Source organism: Nicotiana sylvestris, chromosome 12 (assembly GCF_000393655.2).
Source record: "Nicotiana sylvestris chromosome 12, ASM39365v2, whole genome shotgun sequence".
In the NCBI taxonomy this organism is placed as follows: domain Eukaryota; kingdom Viridiplantae; phylum Streptophyta; class Magnoliopsida; order Solanales; family Solanaceae; genus Nicotiana; species Nicotiana sylvestris.
This window is the reverse complement of record NC_091068.1, coordinates 93,314,991-93,336,843: the sequence shown is the minus strand read 5'-3', so window position 1 is coordinate 93,336,843 and position 21,853 is coordinate 93,314,991. Positions and strand designations below refer to the sequence as shown.

The 21,853-nt window shown below is 36.9% G+C and overlaps 1 protein-coding gene across 9 annotated transcripts; it reads left to right on the top strand.

Moving 5' to 3' along the window:
* The first annotated feature begins 1,118 nt into the window (after positions 1–1,118).
* On the top strand, positions 1,119–21,707 carry LOC104238239 (U11/U12 small nuclear ribonucleoprotein 65 kDa protein). Of its 9 annotated transcripts, none has more exons than XM_009792549.2 (13): positions 1,119–1,259; positions 9,009–9,201; positions 11,901–11,972; positions 12,108–12,332; positions 12,768–12,849; positions 12,969–13,151; positions 13,371–13,529; positions 13,615–13,782; positions 17,955–18,042; positions 18,251–18,309; positions 19,568–19,633; positions 20,894–21,032; positions 21,182–21,707. In XM_009792549.2, the coding sequence occupies exons 2-12, from the start codon at positions 9,035–9,037 to the stop codon at positions 20,975–20,977; spliced, it is 1,353 nt and encodes a 450-aa protein (XP_009790851.1). In that variant the 5' UTR covers positions 1,119–1,259; positions 9,009–9,034; the 3' UTR covers positions 20,978–21,032; positions 21,182–21,707. The 9 variants fall into 9 exon arrangements, with proteins under 9 accessions (XP_009790851.1, XP_070021048.1, XP_070021047.1 ...); XM_070164947.1 differs by lacking the exon at positions 1,119–1,259 and adding an exon at positions 7,651–8,033; XM_070164946.1 differs by lacking the exon at positions 1,119–1,259 and adding an exon at positions 8,049–8,217.
* Positions 21,708–21,853: the final 146 nt, after the last annotated feature.

The window sequence follows — 21,853 nt, the reverse complement described above, 5'->3', positions numbered from 1 at the left end:
GTTGTTTTATCTAATTAGGATTGATTTTACATTTTTATGATATGATATTTTAGGAAAAGAAATTAATATTTTAGCTTTGTAGAATTATAGGGCCACTTTTAAAGGCAAATTTGGCTCAAACTTGAACCCAAATTCTGACAGCCCACTCCTCCCTCCAGCCCAATCCCTTAACCCTATGCCCATTCCCATAAATACATACACAAAGCTACAAAAAAGGGGGAAAAATCCCCCCTTCCCCCCAAAAAAGCTGAAAATGGCGGAGGAAGTCTGCAAGACCTTGGACCACCATTTTCCTAACACTATGTTTGGATCATTGTTATCCATCGTTTTATAATGTATTGTGGATACAACGTTTGAATAGATTGTATCATTTGCTGTTTTTAAATAATATTTTGTTGTTTGGTTTGACTGTATCGTACTGTACTGTAACTGATAAGTTCACTAAAATACCCCCAATTATTTTAAATAAAATTTATCAAGAATTATACATAAAAATAATTTAAGACAACCTCTTTCTACTAATTTATGATTAATTATGTAGCTTGAAAACAAGAGCAAAAACCTGAAAAAAAGGTTAACTAATATTAGCAACAAAAAAAAAATTAAAACGATAGAAAGAGACAAAGAATTGAACAGAGACTTGGATAAAAAGAATGGGGCAAACCAACTCTAGAAGAGATGAAAGAAGACAAAGTAGGTCAATAGGTTGGAGATTTGCAGTTAAAAGAAAAATAAATAAAATAACATAGAATTATAGAGTAATAAGTAAGGGCACAATTGAAAAAGAAAATGGAAAACGATGCCACCATACCAAATTGATTGTTTCATAAAATAGGGCTTTTGGTTGTTCCGAAACAATAGATTTAATAATAAGATATAATTAATTTTAAATAAACAATCAAAACAAACATTATTTTGGATAACAATACAATACACGCTACAATACAATGTGTAACAAACACACTCAAAATCAAGGAGACAAACACACACACAATTACAACAAAAGAGAAAGGGATGAACAAACAAGAAAAGGGAAATAGAGCTAAAAGAAACCTAGCTGCTCTTCATCTTCAATCGCCGTTGCTCCTTCTGTTTTAGCCAAAAACGCACCAAACAGCACTTTCGTGCATATTTTCGGCGAGTTTGGAGGTCCGTTGATTTCATCCGAGTTCGAGTGCTGTTTCGAATTTCACTTGTAGTGCGCCATTCCGTCTATCCTAGTTGCTGGATTTTTGTTTTGTCAATTGAAGGCTTTTGAGGTCAATCTCTTTACCTTTTTCTCTTATATTGCTATTTATATGGTGGTTTAAACTACAGTATAAGCACATTTAAGAATAGTTTTGTAGCAGGAATCTGTCTTCTTTTGTTTTATCAACTACGAGCCGAGATTTTCAGATTTTACTTAATCCTTAGTTCTCTTCATAGATTTTTCTTGATATTTATTGACTTCTCTTTGGTTAATTTTAATCTAGTGTAGAGTTTCTTGTTTTCTTTAAAAGGAAAATGAACAGTGTGTTCTCATATGTATATGTTTAGATTGAAAGCTTCTGTATAGTTTAGGTTCATCTTAATAAAATTTGTCTGCATCTTATCATGGAAATTCTAATTGAATCATGAAGGGATTAGTGATAATGGGCCATGTGTTGTTTGCTAGCAATAATCTCAAAGATTAGGAACATAATTCAAATGCGTTAGTTGCTTTAGGCGCGAGTAATAATAAATCATCGTGACTATGGGTATGGTTCCCGTGGCATGGTCACGATACATAAATCCCAATTCGGGTGTGCATTTCATGTGATCCGACCATAACTTCAAATTTATAATAAAATAAATATTTTGTAGATCGCGGGTACGATTCACGTGATGTGATTTGCAATGTGTACAAAAACAAACGAGTGCGCGACATCACGACTTGTTCAAACAAATTCCATAAATGTTAAAAGCAGTTAAAAGGTTAAAATGCACAATAGGTTTTAAATATGTATTAAATCAGATAATTAGGCCAATTATTAATAGTTGAGCGACCATGCTAAAACCACGTAACCCGGGAATGCCTAACACATTTTTTCCGAGTTAACAAAATTCCTTACCCGGTCTTCTGGTTTTGTAGACTCTAAAACAGAGTCAAAATTTCCTCGATTTGGGATTTAAAATAAACCGGTAACTTGGGACACCATAAATTATTCCAAGTGGCAATTCTGAAATAAATAAATAATCCCATTTCGATTAACGTCACTTTAATTGGAAAAACTCCCTATCCCCTTGGGAAAAATGAGGCGTGACAATTACGAACCTTTGATTTATCTTCTTTTTTTTTTGCACAATATTGGAAGTATTTTGAAAAGGTCGGCTTGCCTAGTACCTGTTAGATATGTACATAATGTAGTCTTGTCCCACATTGGAATATGAGTAGTATGTCCTTGTATAGTATAGCTATAAATAAGGACCTCTTGTATTGTATTGAACACACAATATCAATATATCATATTTTCTCCCGTGCCTTCTCACATGGTATCAGAGCTATCGTGAGAGATTTATCCATGTGCATAAATTCCAGTGATTCCGGGAAGTGAAATCAGTCATCGGAACCCTTTTTTCCGGCGACTTTTCAAAGTTGTTTTGTGTCTGCTTTGTCTCGGTTAGTGTTGTGCAAAATCCAACACTTCCACAAGAGTAGTCACTGTCCGGCAACCAAACCCCAGTGAAAATCTCCGGCGGTAGTGTAGCGGTCGGAAGAAAAATTTCCGGCGAAGTTCTGACGTCACGTGGGCTACCTTGCGGCCATTTTTGGCGACGATTCTTCAGGACAGATTGTTCCCCTTGCAATTCCGAGCCAACCCATCCAGGTTATACCAAATTCCGACCACTTTTATATTTTTTCCGGCATGAACAGTAATTTCAGAAGTGGACTTCCGGCCATTTTTTGAAAAAGTTTCTTCAGAACAGTTGGGTCGTCTGGTAATTCCGATCCTACCCCTACTGTTTTTATTTCATTCTGACCACTTTGAATTTTTCCAGTTGCTACAGTAATATTCCGAGAGCTACAGTATTTCTGGCGTGAACAGTGTTTTCTGGCGTAGAACAATGTTCTGTTTTCCTGCTGTAAATAGTGTTTTCTCAGCGATTTCTTTAATTTTCCCAAAGGAGTTACTAATTTTTACTATTTCAAGTTAACCCTACTACTATTAATTGTAGCGACATGGCAACCGATACTTCGAATTCTTTAGTGGATTATTTTGAGTTTCTTCAGTACAAAGCAGGTAAGCAGACATCTTCTGAGATAGCTTCCGTTGTTCAAACAGGTAATAGCGTGACTTGTGTCTCTCAATCTTCATCCTCTGAGTCTTGGGTCATTGATTCAGGTGCATCGGATCATATTTCTGGTAACAAATCTCTTTTCACTACTTTTCGTATTCTCAATCTCTTCCAAGAGTCACAATGGCCAATAAGTCTTAAACCATGACAACTGCAGTAGGTCAAGCAAGCCCAATTCCTTCCTTACCTTTAGATTTAGTTCTTTATGTCCCTAATAGTCCTTTTAATCTCATAGCTGTTAGTCGCCTAGCCAAATCACTTAAATGTGCCGTTTTATTTCTTGATGACCATGTTTTTGTACAGGAACGCAGTACAGGGCGGATCATTGGTACCGAGCGTGAATCAAATGGACTTTATTACCTTATCCTTGCTAAATCACATGGACTCACATCTTGTCTCCCTTCAACAACTTGTCCTGTTACTGATTCACCAGATTTATTACATAAATGGTTGGGACATCCTAGTTTGTCAAAACTTCAGAAAATGGTACCTAGTTTATCTCACTTATCAGCTCGGTAAACATACTCGCTCTCATTTTCCTCGACGTATTAATAATCGAGCAGAGTCACCTTTTACTTTAGTCCATTCAGATGTTTGGGGTCCTAGTCGGGTCAGTTCTACCTTAGGATTCCGCTACTTTGTTAGTTTCATTGATGACTATTCTAGGTGCACCTGGATATTTTTGATAAAAAATCGATCTGAGTTGTTTTCTATTTTCCAGACCTTTCACGTTGAAAGTCAAAATCAATTTGGGGTTTCTATTCACACATTTCGTAGTGATAATGCCCGAGAGTATTTGTCTTTCCCATTTCAGCAGTTTATGAAATCTCATGGGATTATTCGTCAAACATCTTGTCCGTACACATCTCAACAAAATGGGGTAGTTGAAAGAAAGAATAGACATCTTATTGAAACTGCTTGTACCCTACTCATACAATCTCATGCTCCGTTGCGTTTTTGGGGGGATGCAGTTCTTACATCTTGCTATCTTATTAATCGTATGCGATGTTCAGCTATCCAGAACCAAGTTCCATTCTCTGTTATGTTTCCCCACTTACCTTTGTTCTCTCTTCCACCCCGTGTCTTTGGAAGCACTTGTTTTGTCCATAACCTTACTCCAGGAACAGATAAGTTAGCTCCCCGTGCTCTTAAGTGCGTATTTCTTGGTTTCTCGAGAACGCAAAAGGGGTATCGATGCTATTCTCTTGACCTCCAGCGGTACCTTATGTCCGCTGATGTTACCTTTTTTGAAACCCAATCATACTTCACAGGTCCAGGTAATCACATAGATATTTCTGAGGTACTACCAGTCTCTTCTTTTGGAGATTCAATCACAATCTCCATCCATCTTCCTCTACATCTCCAGCTCCACCACTTATAGTTCCCGTTCCACCATTTATAGCTCCAGTTCCACCACTTATAAGTCCAATTCCTCCAATAATCCAGTTCAACATTCTGCAGCTCCGCCACTCTTGACTTATCATCTGTGTCCACATCCAGCATCAGGCCCAGGTGATTCACGCCCTGCATCAGATTCTACACCTACTGCAGACTTGTCTCCTCTTAGTTAACTAATTGCACTCCGCAAAGGTGTACGGTCCACACTTAATCCTAATCTCCACTATGTTGGTCTAAGTTATCATCGTCTATCGTCACCTCATTATGCTTTTATATCTTCTTTGTTCACTGTTTCTATTCCTAAGTCTACAGGTGAGACACTATCTCATCCTGGATGGCGACAGGCTATGATTGACGAGATGTTTGCTTTACATCGAGTGGCACTTGGGAACTTGTTCCTTTTCCTGCAGGTAAGTCTACTATTGGTTGTCGTTGGGTTTATGCAGTCAAAGTCGGCCCGGATGGCCAAGTTGATTGGCTTAAGGCTCGTCTTGTTGCAAAAGAATATACTCAGATTTTTGGGCTTGATTATAGTGATACTTTCTCTCCCGTGGCTAAAGTAGCATCTGTTCGTCTTTTTTTGTCCATGACTGCTATACGTCATTGGCCTCTTTATCAGTTAGACATTAAGAATGTTTTTCTCCACGGTGATCTTGACGAGGAAGTTTATATGGAGCAACCTCCTGATTTTGTTGCTAGGGGAGTTTAGTGGTTGTGTATGCCGATTGCACAGGTCACTATATGGTTTGAAACAGTCCCCTCGAGCCTGGTTTGGCAAGTTCAGCACAATTATTTAGGAGTTCGGCATGACTCGTAGTGAGGCTGATCACTCTGTGTTTTATCAGCATTCTGCTTCGAATCTGTGTATTTATCTGGTGGTTTATGTTGATGATATTGTTATTACTGGCAGCGATCAGGATGGTATTACTAATCTGAAATAACATCTCTTTCAGCACTTCCAAACTAAGGATCTGGGCAGACTAAAGTATTTTCTAGGTATTGAGGTCGCTCAGTCTAGCTCAGGTATTGTTATTTTACAGCGGAAATATGCCTTAGACATTCTTGAGGAGACTGAAATGATGGGTTGCAGACCTATTGACTCTTCTATGGATCCGAATGCTAAGCTTCTGCCTGGACAGGGGAGCCTCTTAGAGACCCTACGAGATATAGGAGGTTGGTTGGAAAATTGAATTACCTCACAGTGACTATACCTGACATTTCTTTTCCGGTGAGTGTTGTAAGTCAGTTTATGGATTCTCCCTGTGATAGTCACTGGGATGTAGTTGTTCGTATTCGAGGATCGAGGCCACGAGCAGATTATTTGGTACACAGATGCTGATTGGGCAGGATCACCTTCTGATAGACGATCTACATCTGGATATTGTGTTCTAGTAGGAGGTAATTTGGTCTCGTGGAAGAGCAAGAAACAAAATGTAGTTTCTCGATCCAGCACCGAAGTGGAATATCGGGCTATGGCTATGGCAACGTGTGAGTTAGTTTGGGTCAAGCAGTTGCTCAAGGAGTTAAAGCTCGGAGAAATCAACAGGATGGAACTAGTGTGTGATAACCAAGCTGCTCTTCATATTGCGCCAAATCCGGTGTTCCATGAGAGGACTAAGCACATTGAGATCGACTGTCACTTTGTCAGAGAAAAAATACTGTCTAGAGATATTGTTACAAAGTTTGTAAAGTCGAATGATCAACTAACAGATATTTTCACTAAGTTTCTTATTGGTTCTCGTATTAGTTACATGTGGAACAAGCTCGGTACATATGATGTGTATGCACCGGCTTGAGGGGAGTGTTAGATATGTACATAATGTAGTCTTGTCCCACATTGGAATAGGAGTAGTATGTCCTTGTATAGTATAGCTATAAATAAGGACCTCTTGTATTGTATTGAACTCACAATATCAATATATCATATTTTCTCCCGTGCCTTCTCACACCATTGATAGGCGCCATCACGATAGGTTAGGATCTGGGTCGTGACATAAATGAAGTACAATAAGTATGACATTTCAAAAAGCAATAAGCATTAGAAGTATTTTCATGTAACCTCTAAAGCATTTTAAAATTTTAAATTATTTCTAAACACCGAATACATTTCGATAAACTATAAATCTTTTGATGAGGAGTTACAATAGTTATAACTGTAACAATAATCAATGATTGTATGTTGACCATTCCCTGGTCAACCTAGGTGTCTCACACTAAGGATATTGATGATAGTAACCATTGCATGGTCACGAGGCCGCCTCACCATTGCTATAGGATTTACGATAGTGCTAGCACGGTAAGGTTTCTCTATGAGCACTATATGGCATTGGCACGCATAAGCAATATTAGCTATGGTCCTCTCAAGATATTTTTCTTTAACTTATGTGACCCGTAAGTCCTATAAATATTCGATAAATCGACAACTTTTGAAATTAAAAATTAAAAGATAACGAGTTTCAACATTTGCTATAACCATTTGATCCAAGTCCAGAGAAAAAATATGATTTAAAGTGATATCATTCAATAAAAGTCATAAAATGACAAACAATACAAGTTATGACCATCTGATACTAAAAGATATAATGTTAAAAATATGGATAGTAAGGTTGGATCACTCCAACGAATCCAAACCAACATTTAAATCAACATTAGCAAACTTTAGAATTTTTGGAATTCGTCAATAAATTTTTAAGGGAAGGTACATCTTAAATTATATCGTCTTAGCTTTTCGAACTAGTCCAAACTTTTCCAACAAGCTCAACTCGTTCAACGATGGCAATCTACAATATTTACATCTGAACTTTATCAACTCAAGTTCAAAGAGTTCATCATAACTCATTTTCAGGCTCACAATCGGCATCAAACCATCTAATAACTTTTTTCCTGATTACCCCATAATTTGGGTAGTCCAACATGCCATTACAAATTATAAATCAACTCAATGGAATTATTGAAGTTATTAATTAACTCAATCCTCAATCCCAAGTTATTGTTCTATCTTTCTTCTTCTTCCTTTAGCTCCTTAATGTCAAGAACACCATTTTGGTGTTACATAAATACTAAGTTCCAATTCCTTTTTCGTACTCAAATACACCCAATAACATCATTTGAACTTCATGATTAAAGCGGGAGTGGTGGAATTATCTTGTAGTAGCAAAACCTATTCCTCTTTTGTGTCTTGAGTACTTTCTTGACAAATCTATATTTCAATGGTAAACAAGGCCTTGAATGTGACCTCTCCTTGTAGAAATAGAGATGCCAAAGGCAGCCACTGTTGCTGCATTTCTCTTTCAGTCTTCAGGAACGAAAGCAAATGCTTGGTATTTTCTTTCTTTAATAAAGCTAATCCCCATGTGTCCCACTCTTTATTTTATCTCCACATATATCATGTTTCAAGTGTTAAACTTGGTTATTCAAAAAATCTTTAAACGAAGGAACAAAAAGAAAAAAAAACATAGGCCCATTCACCCTCAACGACCACAGCCCCTTCCCTTTGCCGGTCAGGTAAGTATGCTCCTCTTTTTATCTTTTATTTCTTCTCTCTTCTTTGTTGTTTGAGGCTTGAGTTCATAGGAATTTTTGTGAAAATTGGGCATCTCGTGAGTCGTGACTGAGTTATGATTGAATATGAGGTGCTAAACTACAATTCTCATTACCTAGTTGTATAGACTGAGTGAATAAAATATTGAAAAGTTCCTAAGTTAAATTATATTGGTCGTGAAAATGGGATATAACTAAATTTAGTTTTAGTAAATGGGATTCCATATATAATTCACCCGATTTAATATTTTCTTACTAGAAAATCTCTCCATAAACTCTTCTTAAAATTGCTAAGTGACTTATTAATAATTTACCTTGGGTTAACCATATTACAAACTTTATTCTTTATATTTAGATATAGATTTATGCGATGGGGCGAAAAATGAATTTCATTGATTTATATGAAAGTATATCCATTTGTTTTTGGCTAAAGTATGGTGTCGAAGAATTTCTTTCCAAAAAAAAGAAAGGTAAAATGTACTAATATTGAAGAAGAAAATGTATTTTGGTCCTTTTTATATTATTTCTTGTGAGTCTTGGTTAATTTATAATGTAATCAAAATAGTCTAACTAAGAAAGTGGATCTTCACATGGGCTTTGATTTCGACCCGCCCGCATCACACACACTGCCCCATTGCCATCCAAATCCCTTCGCTGCCTCAATGCATTTTGAAGTTTTTGTGATTTGTCAACCCAAGTTTGACTGTTTTGTGATTTTTCAACCAAAATTTGACTGTCATTTTTGTTGAGCGTAGAACTTCTGTGAGTACAAGGAACTGTAATGGATGCTTACATGACTGGGATTCCTCTTCATCATTTGCCGAGGGAGGAAGCTAAAGAGTGTACGCTGTTGATTCGGCATCTTCCAGAAGCAGTTCCTCATGAAACCCTTTCTAGATTGCTCTCCAATTACGGCGCATCTTCTATTCGTCCTTGTACTAGTGGCAGGTATTCCAAAGAATGATTCCTTAATTATCAATTTCACTGCTACATTTTTGTTTTGTTTTTTCTAATACCCAGCATAGAAGGTTTGCTTTCTTATGTTCTTAAAACTGTTTATGTGCTCATTTGTCTGGTGTAATTTGTATTATTTAAAAATCAACAAGAATATGTCTACTGTATTTACGCACCATTGACAGGAGGAAATCGGCTCTTTCTAGAACAAACTAGTAGAATGAGCATAATATGAGTTGGATTCATATTCACACCTAGATGGGTTTTAAGCTTGAGGGTTGTAGTCTTAAGCACCTCAACATTAACCACTAGACTAAGGCCTCCATTTATCAATGAAAGCTGCTTTTTCCTATTACTCTCCCCAATCCAAAATGATGGCAAGCTGTTCTTTTGTTTGAGGATATGAATTAGCGGTACTAGGCTCGATAAAGAATTGACCTCCGTTGTTGCTTCTAAAGTTAATACAACTAGAAAAAGTATGTTCTCACAGCAACATACTGTTTTGGACAAATGGTTTCAAGGAACCTCTTCTATACTAATGTTTTCTAACTTGTATTGCTTTTCTAAAAAGTAGATTTAGGTGATTTAATGAGATTGTGATGCTTCCTGAAACGATGATGCGTTTCTGATCCCCCTTTTTGGTGCTTGTCAACTTCTTTTTCCTTTATAGCGAATCAACTAGTTGTCATCTTATACTCAAATTGTTTAGATACTCTTGTCTTTAATATTACTTTCTAAAGAATAGTTAGCTTACGCACCCAAGGGTGTAGCAAAGTGGTCAATGAAGTGGGTGGAAAACCATGAGGTCTCAGGTTCAAACCCTAGCTGAGACAAAAAATACTAGGCTATTTCTTCCCATCTGTCTAAGCCTTGGTGGCATAATTACCTGGTACCTGTTGCTGGTAGGAGGTGGCAGGTATCCCGTGGAATTATTTGAGGTACGCGCATGCTGGGGTGGACTCCTCGGTTACCAAAAAAAAGAAGAATAGTTAGCTTACCTGATTTCGCAATCCATTACTTTACATGAAATTTTCCAATTTTATGTCTTGAGTTCTATGTTGCACGGACTTTCCAAAATGTAACCGCACCCGTGTCGGATCCTTCAAAAATGCACTACTATTGGAGGATCCGACACGTATCCTGCCACATTTTCGAAGAGTCCGAGCAACATAGCTTGAGTTTACCAATGCACAAATTATACTCTGGATTGATGTTGCTAGGCATTGGGTAGTAATGACCTTTAAAAGGATGTGTAACAGTGTCAAACTGTATATGGTTAATTCTACATCTTAAAAGCTTAGACGAGCATATTTTGCTTTTCCCTGCTGAAGGATAACCAAACAGTAGATTTTCTGCATCCCCGTACATTGCTATGGGAGCTGCGAATTATTTTATCATGTATATATCTCTTGAGCGGAATCTATATTTTGGAGTGCTACCTGTTCAATAAATTCTTTGTGTGCACAGGCCCTGCTCTTTTTGATCTTGATACTGCGTCTTTGGTTGAAATTTCCAGTGCCCTAGGGTAAAGGTCCTGCCGTCCCGGTAAAATAAACTTTGTTCCGACTCACGAGAGCTTGAGTGTCTGATCCAGACATACATTTCTGTATATATCAATGTGCTTGTGATTAGTCCTTAAAAAGACTTTTTTAGGAACTCGCCTTACTGCAAGGCGTTCGCCAAACAAACCTGAGGCATATATGGAAGGCTCTTGTCTCATAAAGCTTATGCTCTAAGCGTCTGACTAAGCCCCCCCCTCTTCCCAAACCCCAAGCGCTCACGATTATCCCCACCAATTTTTGCGCAAGTCATGGGGAAAATTCCTTGATTAGCATTAACTAAAAAAAGGGCAGCCCGGAGCACTAAGCTCCCGCAAGAGGGTATTTTCAGGGCTCGAACCCGTGACCTCCTGGTCACATGACAACAATTTTACCAGTTATACCAGCAACTTAATTAGCATTAATTGACGCTCAGAATTCTTTAGGTAACACCTAACTCTTCAAAAATGCTCTTTGGCCATCTTAGATATGAAGTTAATGCTACTGTATAGGGGGTTCTTGACTTTGAGTGTGTTTTGATTGACTTTTAAAAAGCAGCTTATAAGCTAAAAGCCATAAGTTGGTAATACCCAACTTTTGGCTTTTGGCTTATTTTTGTACTTTTCATGTCTAAAAGTAAGTGCTTTTAAGCTCTTTTTATCATTGCCAAACATCACAAAAGCTAGAAAAGCGCTTAAAAGCCAACTAGCACTTAAAATAAGCCAATCCAACAACAACATACTCATTATTATCCCACACCGTGGGGTCTTGGGAAGGTAGTGTGTACCTTACCCCTACCTTGTGAGGATAGAGAGGCTGTTTTCAATAACCCTCGGCCCAAGAAAGCATAAGCACCACATTAATGAAAATATAGACAAGAACGGACAACACCAAAAAGCCATATAAAAGCAGAATAAAAACAACAAAATATTAAGGTGATCATCACTAAAAGGGAATAATGGAAAATAAGCCAATCCAAACACCCTATTTATGATGTTTAAGCGCTAACTTTGTGCTTGACTGCTTATTAGTAGTTCTTATTTACCTGTTAAAAAAATGAAATGAATGCTACTCGAGTCTTGAGCTCTAGTGTCACATATTTTATGATTTAAACCTAAATAGGTTTGAATCTGGATCTTATGTTTTCCTGGACAGAGTGAGGAATTATGTGTTTGTGGATTTCAAGGATGAAAGTCTGGCACATCAAGCGCAACAGCATTTGAATGGGTATTTTTCTTTAGAATCTTCTGAGTATCCTGTTTGTGATCATCTTAGATAAAATATATTCAAATGAGCTCCTCTTTATTTTTATTTATCTTTGGAGATTAAGCAAGACTGATTGCCAAGTTTTGTGGGTGTTAGGGTACGGTTTCTTGGTAAAACATTAGCAGTTGAACGGGCTAATAAAAGCATAGAGAGAGATAAATATCGACAAAGTGAACCTCGGATTGTAGAAGACTCTGTCTCTTTGATCAACGATGCTACTGCTAAAGAATTCGGTGGAGGATCTAGAAGAGATCCTCATCCTGGCAGCGAACCCATTGCTGAAAGACTTGGGGTGGATTATCCATTTCCTCCTCACCTCGAGTATGTTTTCAGCTACTTCATGATTTTTTTAAACCATCTTTTTAAATTTCTATCCAGATTTGGTGGATAAGTGTCTAGAAGTAGCTCCTCATTCTCTATATCCTGAGCATCCCCTGACCTAAACGTTACAACATTTCTCATGATTTTCCTTTACATCACAGCTGATTTGCATCATCCCTGTATGCCAGATATTTCTCATGTCTTTAGGCATGCCAGCTTTGTTTGACGTGTAAATTGTAGACTCTCTTCTTGGTCTGTTTGGTATATGCATAGAAAACTAGAAAAGAAGAAGAAGCTAAAGTATTAAGAGGATTTAGACAGTCATTCTGCTTGATCTAGCACTTGATAGTTCTTTATATAGTTTCATATGTACTCATAAACAGTAACAGCTTCTGCTTATTCTTCATAATGCTGACTATCCTGCTTGTGATTCAGATATGTTTACCCCCCACCTGATGGGCATATACTTACAAATATTGTAAATGCTCTCATTGCTGTTCCTCGGTTCTACACACAGGTTATCTATACTATATCCATTCTGCTTCTCAAATTCATATTTCTCATTCCCTTGCTATTCGTCTGTGTTGTCTTTGTCTATCTAACATCTTTTTATACCTATATTGTGTCATGGTATAGGTCTTACACTTGATGAACAAGATGAATATTCCAGCTCCATTTCGGATGGCTCTGCCGACTCCACCTCTACCAACTTCCTTATCTGTTCCACCTCCACCCCCTCCCCCACCTCCTCCAACAGTTTCTGAGAGTAGACTGGAAAATTTATCAAGTAGTGAATCAGAAATGGAGTCTTCAGATGAGGTAATATTTCCTATGCTGTTTGGCATCCGTTTACTCTTGAATTGAGTTTGATAAATGCAGTTAACTGGGACTTTAAATATGATGTATAAAACCTCAACGATACTGGGGAGATGACTTAAATTTTAATGATCTATGCAGTGTATCTCAGGATTAAAGTTTCTATCTTTATGTTCCTTGTGTTTTCATTTTTCACCCTAAACTATTTCCTTTTGCTATTAGAGTAATGTTGGCGGGCCTAAACAAAAGCGTGCCAGACGTGAAGCTATCTTAGGCCCTGCAGTTGACAAGGATGTTGCTCATGAAGCTGTTGGATTGAGAGCTGCTGCCTTGGTTCCTAAAGAGATGCCAGTAGTTAAGAAAAAGAACCCAATAATTCAGGTGATAGCCTTGCATCTTCAAAGCCCCCCCCCTTTGTTCTTCATTGAAGTTTGTGATACTATGTTGTTGATCGCTGTACTTGCAGATTAAAGTAGCACCTAAGCAGGTACAGAATGAAGAGAAGGGTGACATGAGGGAAATATCATTGCCGGTGGAAGATAAAGAGAATGATAATAAAACTTTTGCGACCCTTGAAGAATTAAAAAGTGGAAGATTGCCCCCAGAAGAGATTCTGTCGCTTCCTATGTTTAAGGTACTGGAAGTTTGGGCACTTTACTTTTTCCCATGGACCGCTTGTGTGCAGATTGGATTTGCAGTTAGTCTTTTAAGTTTTATCTGTGGTCCTGTTACTTGGTAGTTCATGTTTCTTATGATATTCATTAGTCAATTTATTAAGAGCTAAAGGAAGTGGATCTAGGGCAAAGTCTTGTAATGGAATGACTTAGGCCTCATTTTAAAAAAAAAGATTAAGACGTCTGAATGCACATTTGAATATCAAGATATATATTAAGATTAAGATGTCTGAATCTGAATACACATTTGAATGTTAAGATGTGTATTAAGATCTGAATACTGAATAATTAAGACTGTTTGTTTTTCAACATCTGAATTAATAAAATTTATCTTTATATAAGAATTGATGAATTTAAATTAATATATGGTAGTTGATGGCTAACGGTGGTATTTGTGGATTACTAGAGGTGCTCGTTAGTAGTGGTTTTGGTTGATAGTGGTGGTTCGAGGTAGTAGCTAGTAGTGATGGGTAGTGGAGAATATGGTTGCTAATGGTGGGTGGTGGTTGAGGAAAGTGGTGGTAGTTCATAACGGTGGGTACTAGTTGTTATGGTTAATAATAGTGGTGGTAGTTAACGGTGGGTAGGTCATAGGTGGATGGTTGTGGTTGAGGATGATGGTGGTAATGGCGGTGGTAGTTTATAATTGTGGGGGTGGTGAGACGTGGTGGTAGTCAATAATGGTGAGGTGGTCGGTGGTGGTAGTCAATAATGATGGCGGTGACGATTATACTTGAGGATGGTGGTGGTCGGTGGTGGTGGTTGAGTATGGAGGTAGTGGGTGGTGCATGGTGGTAGTTGATAATGGTGGGCAATGGCGGTAATTAATTGTAAATGTGGATAGAAACATTTTAATGAAATTAAGTCTCTGTTATAGATCTTAATCGTTCAGACCTATTCAGACCCATTAAGTGGTTGTGAAATTAAAAAAAAGCACACACTTAATGATCAAGATTTGAATGAGACTTTAAAAAACAAACACACTTAATATGTGAGATCTGAATGATTAAGATTCAGACCTCCATTAAGTGCAAAGAAATGAGGCCTTAGTTCCTTTAGGGATAGGACGATCCTTGGAACCTTATCCATAGAAGATAGTAAATGGCTGCAAAGGGCATTCACGTTGGAGGAACTTGATGCTGTGATCAAGATGTTCGATGGTGACAAAGCGCCTGGCCCGATGATTTCAATACGGCCTTCTGTCAAAACTGTTGGTACATCTTGAGAGATGATATCTTTAAGACTTTGGAGCAATTTTACAATGAAGACTTTCTGGAGGAAAGTCCCACTGCAACTTTTTCTGGAATATCCGGCAGGAGAGAAATAACAAGGAATAACATATGTTTTAATTATAGTAAAGAAAACATAGTTAATGTTAAAAATAGATGTTTGAAGAGTCTATACTTATGGTATAGGAAAAAATTGTATCGGATATGAGCTCTATGTTAGATCTTTTGCATTCCTTCAACATATACAACAAAAGAATGACTCCTTTTCAATTTTGGAAACAATTTTGTTTGAACTTTCTATTTTATCTTAATGAGAACCTTTTATAGCAATGTGATGGCATGTCTAAGACCATAAAATTTCAAAAGTCTTCTAACCACTCAAATGTTATGATATGTTTAAGATCACAAGTTCCAAAAGTCTTCCTTCTTTTCTTAAATTTCGCGTCCAGTTAAATACGTTCACATAAATTGAAACATTTTTTCATCAAAAATCTAATTACCCCAGGCATAGGCGAAGCCATATGTCTGAAAGGGTGGTCACTTGACCACCCTTCGTCGGAAAATAGCACCGGGTATATAGGTAAAATATTAGGTTGTATAGGTATATAACATATATTGAACACTCTTTGTTGGAGAATATTTTCACTTCTTTCAAGTTTGAACACCCTTGAAAAAATTCCTGGCTTCGCCACTGCCCCCAGGATTTTGCCTCGTGGTAAGAGCACATCATGTGATGTGTGGATTAAGCGCATGTCACGGGTTTAAACCTGTCACAAACAATAGCTGGGTAATTAAGTTGAGCATAACAGCCGAGCCCATTATCAGCGACTTTCGAACCATGCGCTAGTGGCCTTCAGGGATTTCTCAGTTAAGAAAAGAATCTATCCAATCCTACCCCATGAAGGATTTCTTTTTCGCCATGAAGGATTAATAAACCAACAACTAGGAAATGAATTCTTCTGGTTGTTTATTTCAGTAAATTCAAGTCACCAAAACATAATTGGCACCTAAGGTAAATTAAATGAGGTTTATCAATTCAGGCTCTTCTAAAGGATTTTGTGGGTTATGTGGACACTGTGAATCTTTATATTTTTTTTATTTAGTAAGGTAGAGTATGTGAACTGTGAATCATATAACACCTTGCAGCAAAAGTTTTCAGAAACCAACAACTATGATAAAATAATCTGACACTAAATCAGACTGTAACTCCCTTTTTGTTTGTATTCAGGAATCAACCATTCTTAAATTATGCTTTCATTACATATAGTTTCTTCAGCTGTTCTTCTTGGACTGCATCATTAGAGGGGCAACAGGCCTAGGGCACGGCACACTTAAATAATACCAGCTTATCATATCTCATTAATAATTCTAATACATTATACTCCCTTTGTTCCATTTAGGTAGCACACTTTCCTTTTTAGTTTGTCTTAAAAAGAATGACGCCTTTCTATATTTAGCAACAATTTAACTTCCCATTTTATACTTTTTGAGATTATCTACCGCCACACATATATCTATAGCTTGCTTCTGACCACAAAGTTCAAAGTCTTTCTTAACGTCCTTACCCAGTCAAACTATGTCACATAATATGGGACAGAGGGAGTAGTTATTTTTTAATTTTCTTAAGTATGCCTCTAGGGGTATCATTACCCGCCTAGTCTTGTTGATGATGACTGACTTGATGAATGTTGGTCTGTATCAGACGAATAGATTAATTTAAGATAGAAGTGTGGAATTTGCATGAAAATGGGGTACGAACTACCACTTTTGAAAATTAGGTATAACAGAAATAAAATACTAAAAATCATGGAAAAAGAGTCCTATCTGTTTAACTTCTAAATACTAACTAGGTCACTAGGGAAATATGTATATTAGGGATCCGAGCATATTGAGCAAACACCTGCTTTCCTATTTGAATTCCTTTTAAGATTCTTAAGTGTAGAGGCTCTTGGCTAATTACTTTGAATTGCTTGAAGTTATGTATGTGGAAACCAAAAATGATGTCCAGAAAGTTTATCTTTTTTTTTTTTTTTTTTGATAAAGTAAGAGATATTATAAATGGCATCAAGAAGATGCAGAAATATAGATACAAAAGATTTGCTAGCTCCAGTACAATGAGTCCGATACTAGGGTTAAAGAGTTAACAAAGTCCAAAAAGTTGTCTGGGGAGTTCACAGGTGTTAGGTACTCCAACGGTACAAAAGTAAAAGACATTTAGCCTTGTGGAAGTGGTTTGGAGTTGCTATTCCATCAAAACATCTCTTATTCTTCTCATTCCAAATACACCAAAAAATACAGAAAGGAATTAGTTTCCAGATTTTCTTGATGGTTCTACCAACTTTCCAGCTGTTCCAGTTCAAAAAGGCTTCCATTAAACTCCCAGGCATTATCCAGTCCATTCCAAAAAGAGACAAAAACATGTTCTATAGATCTGCTGAAACTGGGCAGTGAAGTAAAAGATGCCTGGTTATTTCTGCATTTACTTCTATAGATGGCTAATCATCTCCATGAAATGTTCTTGATTTTGGAGAAATGGCAGGAAAAGGAATAGAACTAAACTGGTTGCTGAAAATTTGTTTATGAGCTTATGAGATTGTTCATGCTAAATACAGCAGACTTTTTCTAATAGTTTTTAGCTGCTTAGTCTCCTTTGTGAGAAGAAGTGACTTTTTTGTTGATAAGTAGGGTTTCTGTTTAGTTTACTTAAGCTGACAAGTAGTTGCTATTAGGAATTCATTAAGATTGTATCTTTCCAGTCTATAAATTGTGCTATACTAATTCATTTTTTGTTATCAGTAAATCAAAAGTTTTTTTTATGAGCAAAGCCAAGCATTAAGTTGGTTCTTGGACATCCCCAGCAAAGGGCTGATGGATATTTAACTCATGGGCTTTCCTTTATGCAGAATTATTGTGCTGGTAATCCTTCTCCTATCTTGTACTTGAAGAACTTAGCAAAAGAAGTGATTGTTGATGATTTTTACTTCATATTTGGTAAGCATTAATGTACATATCCATTAACAAGCTAAAACACGTTTTTCCGACTTTTTCCTTAAGAGTTCCTTGTAGTTCAATACCTCGACAACTTTTTCTTTTCCCCTTCAAAAAAATGGATAACAAGAAGTTAGTTCAATGGATTTGTTACTTACTAGAAACTCATGTTTTGTCACTAGAACCATTATATCAGCTATAATGTTTGCAGGATCTTTATTTGGAAGCATCGATGAAGCTAAATCCAGACTGGCAGTGAAGCTAATGCAGGTGAGGTTCATCTGTATTTATCTACCTTTAATAATACGTGAAAACTTGAAGCTTTATATATCCACTATTTGATATAACTCCAAGTTCTTTTGGGAGTTTATGCTGGAAAAATATAAGGAACACTATCTAAATTACCCTATCTGATCATCCAATGTGAGGTCTTGGCTCCACTTTTGTGACACGTGGCTCCTCTGTAGGTTTGGTTGATATGTGATATGTCATACATGGGCCCATTGAGAATATGTGTGCTTCTTAAAATTGTAAAGTCTTCTGTTACATAAAGAAAACTGTCAATCTGGCAAGCTGGTTACAGTGCCAGTCAACTTCTTAATGCCACCCATTAGGCTCTATTGGCATTGGCTGACAATAAATTGGGACTCTAAGCACTCAGGAGTTGAGTTAGAATGATAATAGTTTGGTGAAAGAGAGTGATAAACCCAGTTAAAGGAAGGTTGAAAGAAAGTTTATAATGTTCTTCTATATATACAAAGGGGAGAATGACCTCTCTTCGTGTGAAGCATCTGGAAATATTTCCATTCTTAGATGAAGCTTCAATAGCTGCTAGGTCTAGAGGGAAGTAATGAGCAGTACGTTCAAGTATAACTTCCATGCCGAGGCTAGCGCGGTTAATGATATCACTGAATATCTTCGTTACAAGGCTTGAAAGGTTGTGTTACTGATATTCTTATCACATTTCTTCCGTTTGATGTTTCTCCTTTTTCCTTAGTTGCTTCTTGATAACAAAAATCATGACACTCGTATTGAACCAAACCCTGGTCTCTATATTTCTTCTGGAACAATTGAGGAAGATTTAACTGAATTGATGACTTAAAAGGCATGATGCACTTTGTACAATTAGCATAAACTCCCTGCTTGGTGAAGGGTATGATGTCAGGGGACTGGTTAAACATTATCTAACTCAGCAAAAGCTCATTATATCTTAAGCTAATTTAGGGCCAATTTCATCAACTTGGTGAGAAAATCAATTGGTAATCTACTTCTCTATTTAACTATAAGTTTCACTTTCTTCATTCCAGTGCCATTTTGTTGGTCTGTTTCTTACCTGATCCAGACCACAAAATTGACGTACTCCTTTCTAGTTCCATATGTTTTGTTGCCAAGAGATAGATTGTCCTGTGGCATAAAAATAGCATTCTCATGTAGAAGGGTGAGATAGTAATCAGTACTCCCTTTCCATTGTTAATTTGCTGTTTATTCATGACTTAAATGCTGATGATTATCTGATTTTCATTTCCAGGAAGGGAGAATGCGTGGACAAGCTTTTGTTACATTTCCCTCTGTTGAACTTGCTCAAGATGCTTTAGTATGTTACATTTCCCTCTTTTGTTACATTTCCCTCTTTATTATGCTTTAGTTAGCTCAAGATGTTTCTTGTCTTCATTTCATTTCCTTTGATGGTCTATACGTAGTAAAATTTTCAGTTGATGTATTTCTTAAAGTTACTGGTATGAGCCTGATTTTGGAATGACTGCTTATATAGGTTATCCTTCCACTGGAAGAAAAATATTTGTTCATGAAATTTGAAAGAACCTGATAAAGTTGGAGCTATTTATCTACAATGGTACAATAGTAATTCCCAATCTAATCTTCTTAATAATAAAATAAAGAAGAATCATGCTTCCATTATTAAAATACTACTCCGAATCAAAGCTATTTCTTCCTCTCTATGATGCTGCAGGCCAGTCATTTCCTTTTCATTGGGGAAAGAAGGGGGGAGGCCAGAAGGAGGTAAAAGGATGGTTTAGAAGATTGAAAAACGAAGAAATCAATATCAAACATTAAAATTTATGATATCCACATTCCTCTTTTAAAGTGGCATTGGATTTATTTTTTGAACTGCTGGATCGTGGAATCATATATCAAAACATAGCAGAATCTGGGGGAAACAAGAGGAAAAGCAGGTAATTTGGTATTTAGTTTTCATCCTGGGCAGCATGATTGTGAAGTAAACACCGCAAAAGTACTTATAGGCTTTTATGAACCTCTTTCAAAAATAAATCTCTTAATCCGAAAGCACCACATACGAGACAATCTTTTGTCTTTCACTGTTAGCATTTTGCAAGTCTCATTAGATGTATTTTAGTAATATGACTTATGCTGACATTTTCAAATTGTTGGCGTCTCTGGTAGCCTATTCAAATTTCACTAAGCTGATAAAATTTGCTGCTCAACTCCAGCAGTTGGTATTAAGGTTTTGTTCTTGGTGTACCTTAAATGGTGCAAGTGCCTACCCCAACAGTTCTCAATCGAATTCTAGCAAAATCTTAGATTTATTTAGAAGGTGAGGAACCTTCTGAATTTAATCATGAACTTGTGTCAAATTTCCTATGGTTATTTAATGCGAGATTATTCATGTATATGGTTAGTTTCCTCAAGTTGCCTAAAAATGTGTTATATAGATTAAAGGAAATCATTTCAGTCATATACTTTAATTTATATCACATCCGTACTATCTAGAAATTAGCTGATGTGTTATGGGTGCTAAACTTAGAGTTATGTGAAGCTGTATACTACACCTGATGATACTTGTAAAAATTTAATACAAAGAAGTGAATGACTGCAGAATCTGGTGAATGGGTATGTTTTTAAAGGCAAACCTATCGTCATTCAGTTCGGTCGTGATCCTGCTAAAGCAAAAACAAGCTAGAGAGAATAGTTGCAACAAGGGTAATTTAAGCCCTCAGCTCAACATTCTAAGTCAGGTATATAAGCACACGATGGATTGCTTAGTTTGCTTTAATTATTGTTTTTTTCCGCGTATATCTTAAATAACCTCAATACTGTACCAAAGTAGTTATTCCTTAATCATAGTATCTATATGCGACTCATCTCTTGTTTGTAATGAATGCAGTACGGTGAGATAATCTTTTGGACAGTGACTTCGGTAAAGCTGTGCTGATAGAGTTTCTTGTATCTTTTACTTTTGGCTGTAATTGCTGCAAACGTCATTTTGGTTACTAGATAGCTTGTGCCCAGGTAACATTAAAGGAGGCGGTCAAGCTAATGAAGATGCTGCTGAGGGAAGCAAGGAAAGTAGGGATTCCTTCCAGGACCGGAGAAGGTCAAAATATGGGCAGGCTGTCAGGTTTTACCTACACAGTGGTTTCACAAGATTTGTATCTGGAGCCAAAAACACACAGAAGTTATTGTGATCAGTACATTGAAGCACAATTGATATGCTGGAGCTCAATGATTGGTTGTTAATTCTTTGTTGTTTATAGTTTATGAGAACAGTGTTGTTTCAGTGGTGAGTCGGTGAAACAGGTGCGAGGACTCTCTGCTTATTTAACTAGTGATGGCTTTGGATAGAATTCTTGTATTGATGACAATAGGTATTTGATGCAAATGATATTGAATGCAAATTTCGACTCTCAGAATCTGCAGTAGCATGTTAACTACGAGCTCATTTCACTATGCAGAATCATGTGTGCAATGTAAAATATCTGGAGCTTCGGTTTCTACTAGTTTATGAAAAGAGTGTTGTAAACTAGCTGGCATGAATTATTTAATCCCAAACTCCTGC

Excerpts from the sequence above, each read along its gene's own strand:
- LOC104238239 (XM_009792549.2), top strand. The coding sequence starts at position 9,035 with ATGGATGCTTACATGACTGGGATTCCTCTTCATCATTTGCCGAGGGAG. Across the intron at positions 11,973-12,107 it reads GCGCAACAGCATTTGAATGG|GGTACGGTTTCTTGGTAAAA; the intron begins GTATTTTTCTTT and ends TGTGGGTGTTAG. Across the intron at positions 13,783-17,954 it reads TGTCGCTTCCTATGTTTAAG|AATTATTGTGCTGGTAATCC; the intron begins GTACTGGAAGTT and ends TCCTTTATGCAG.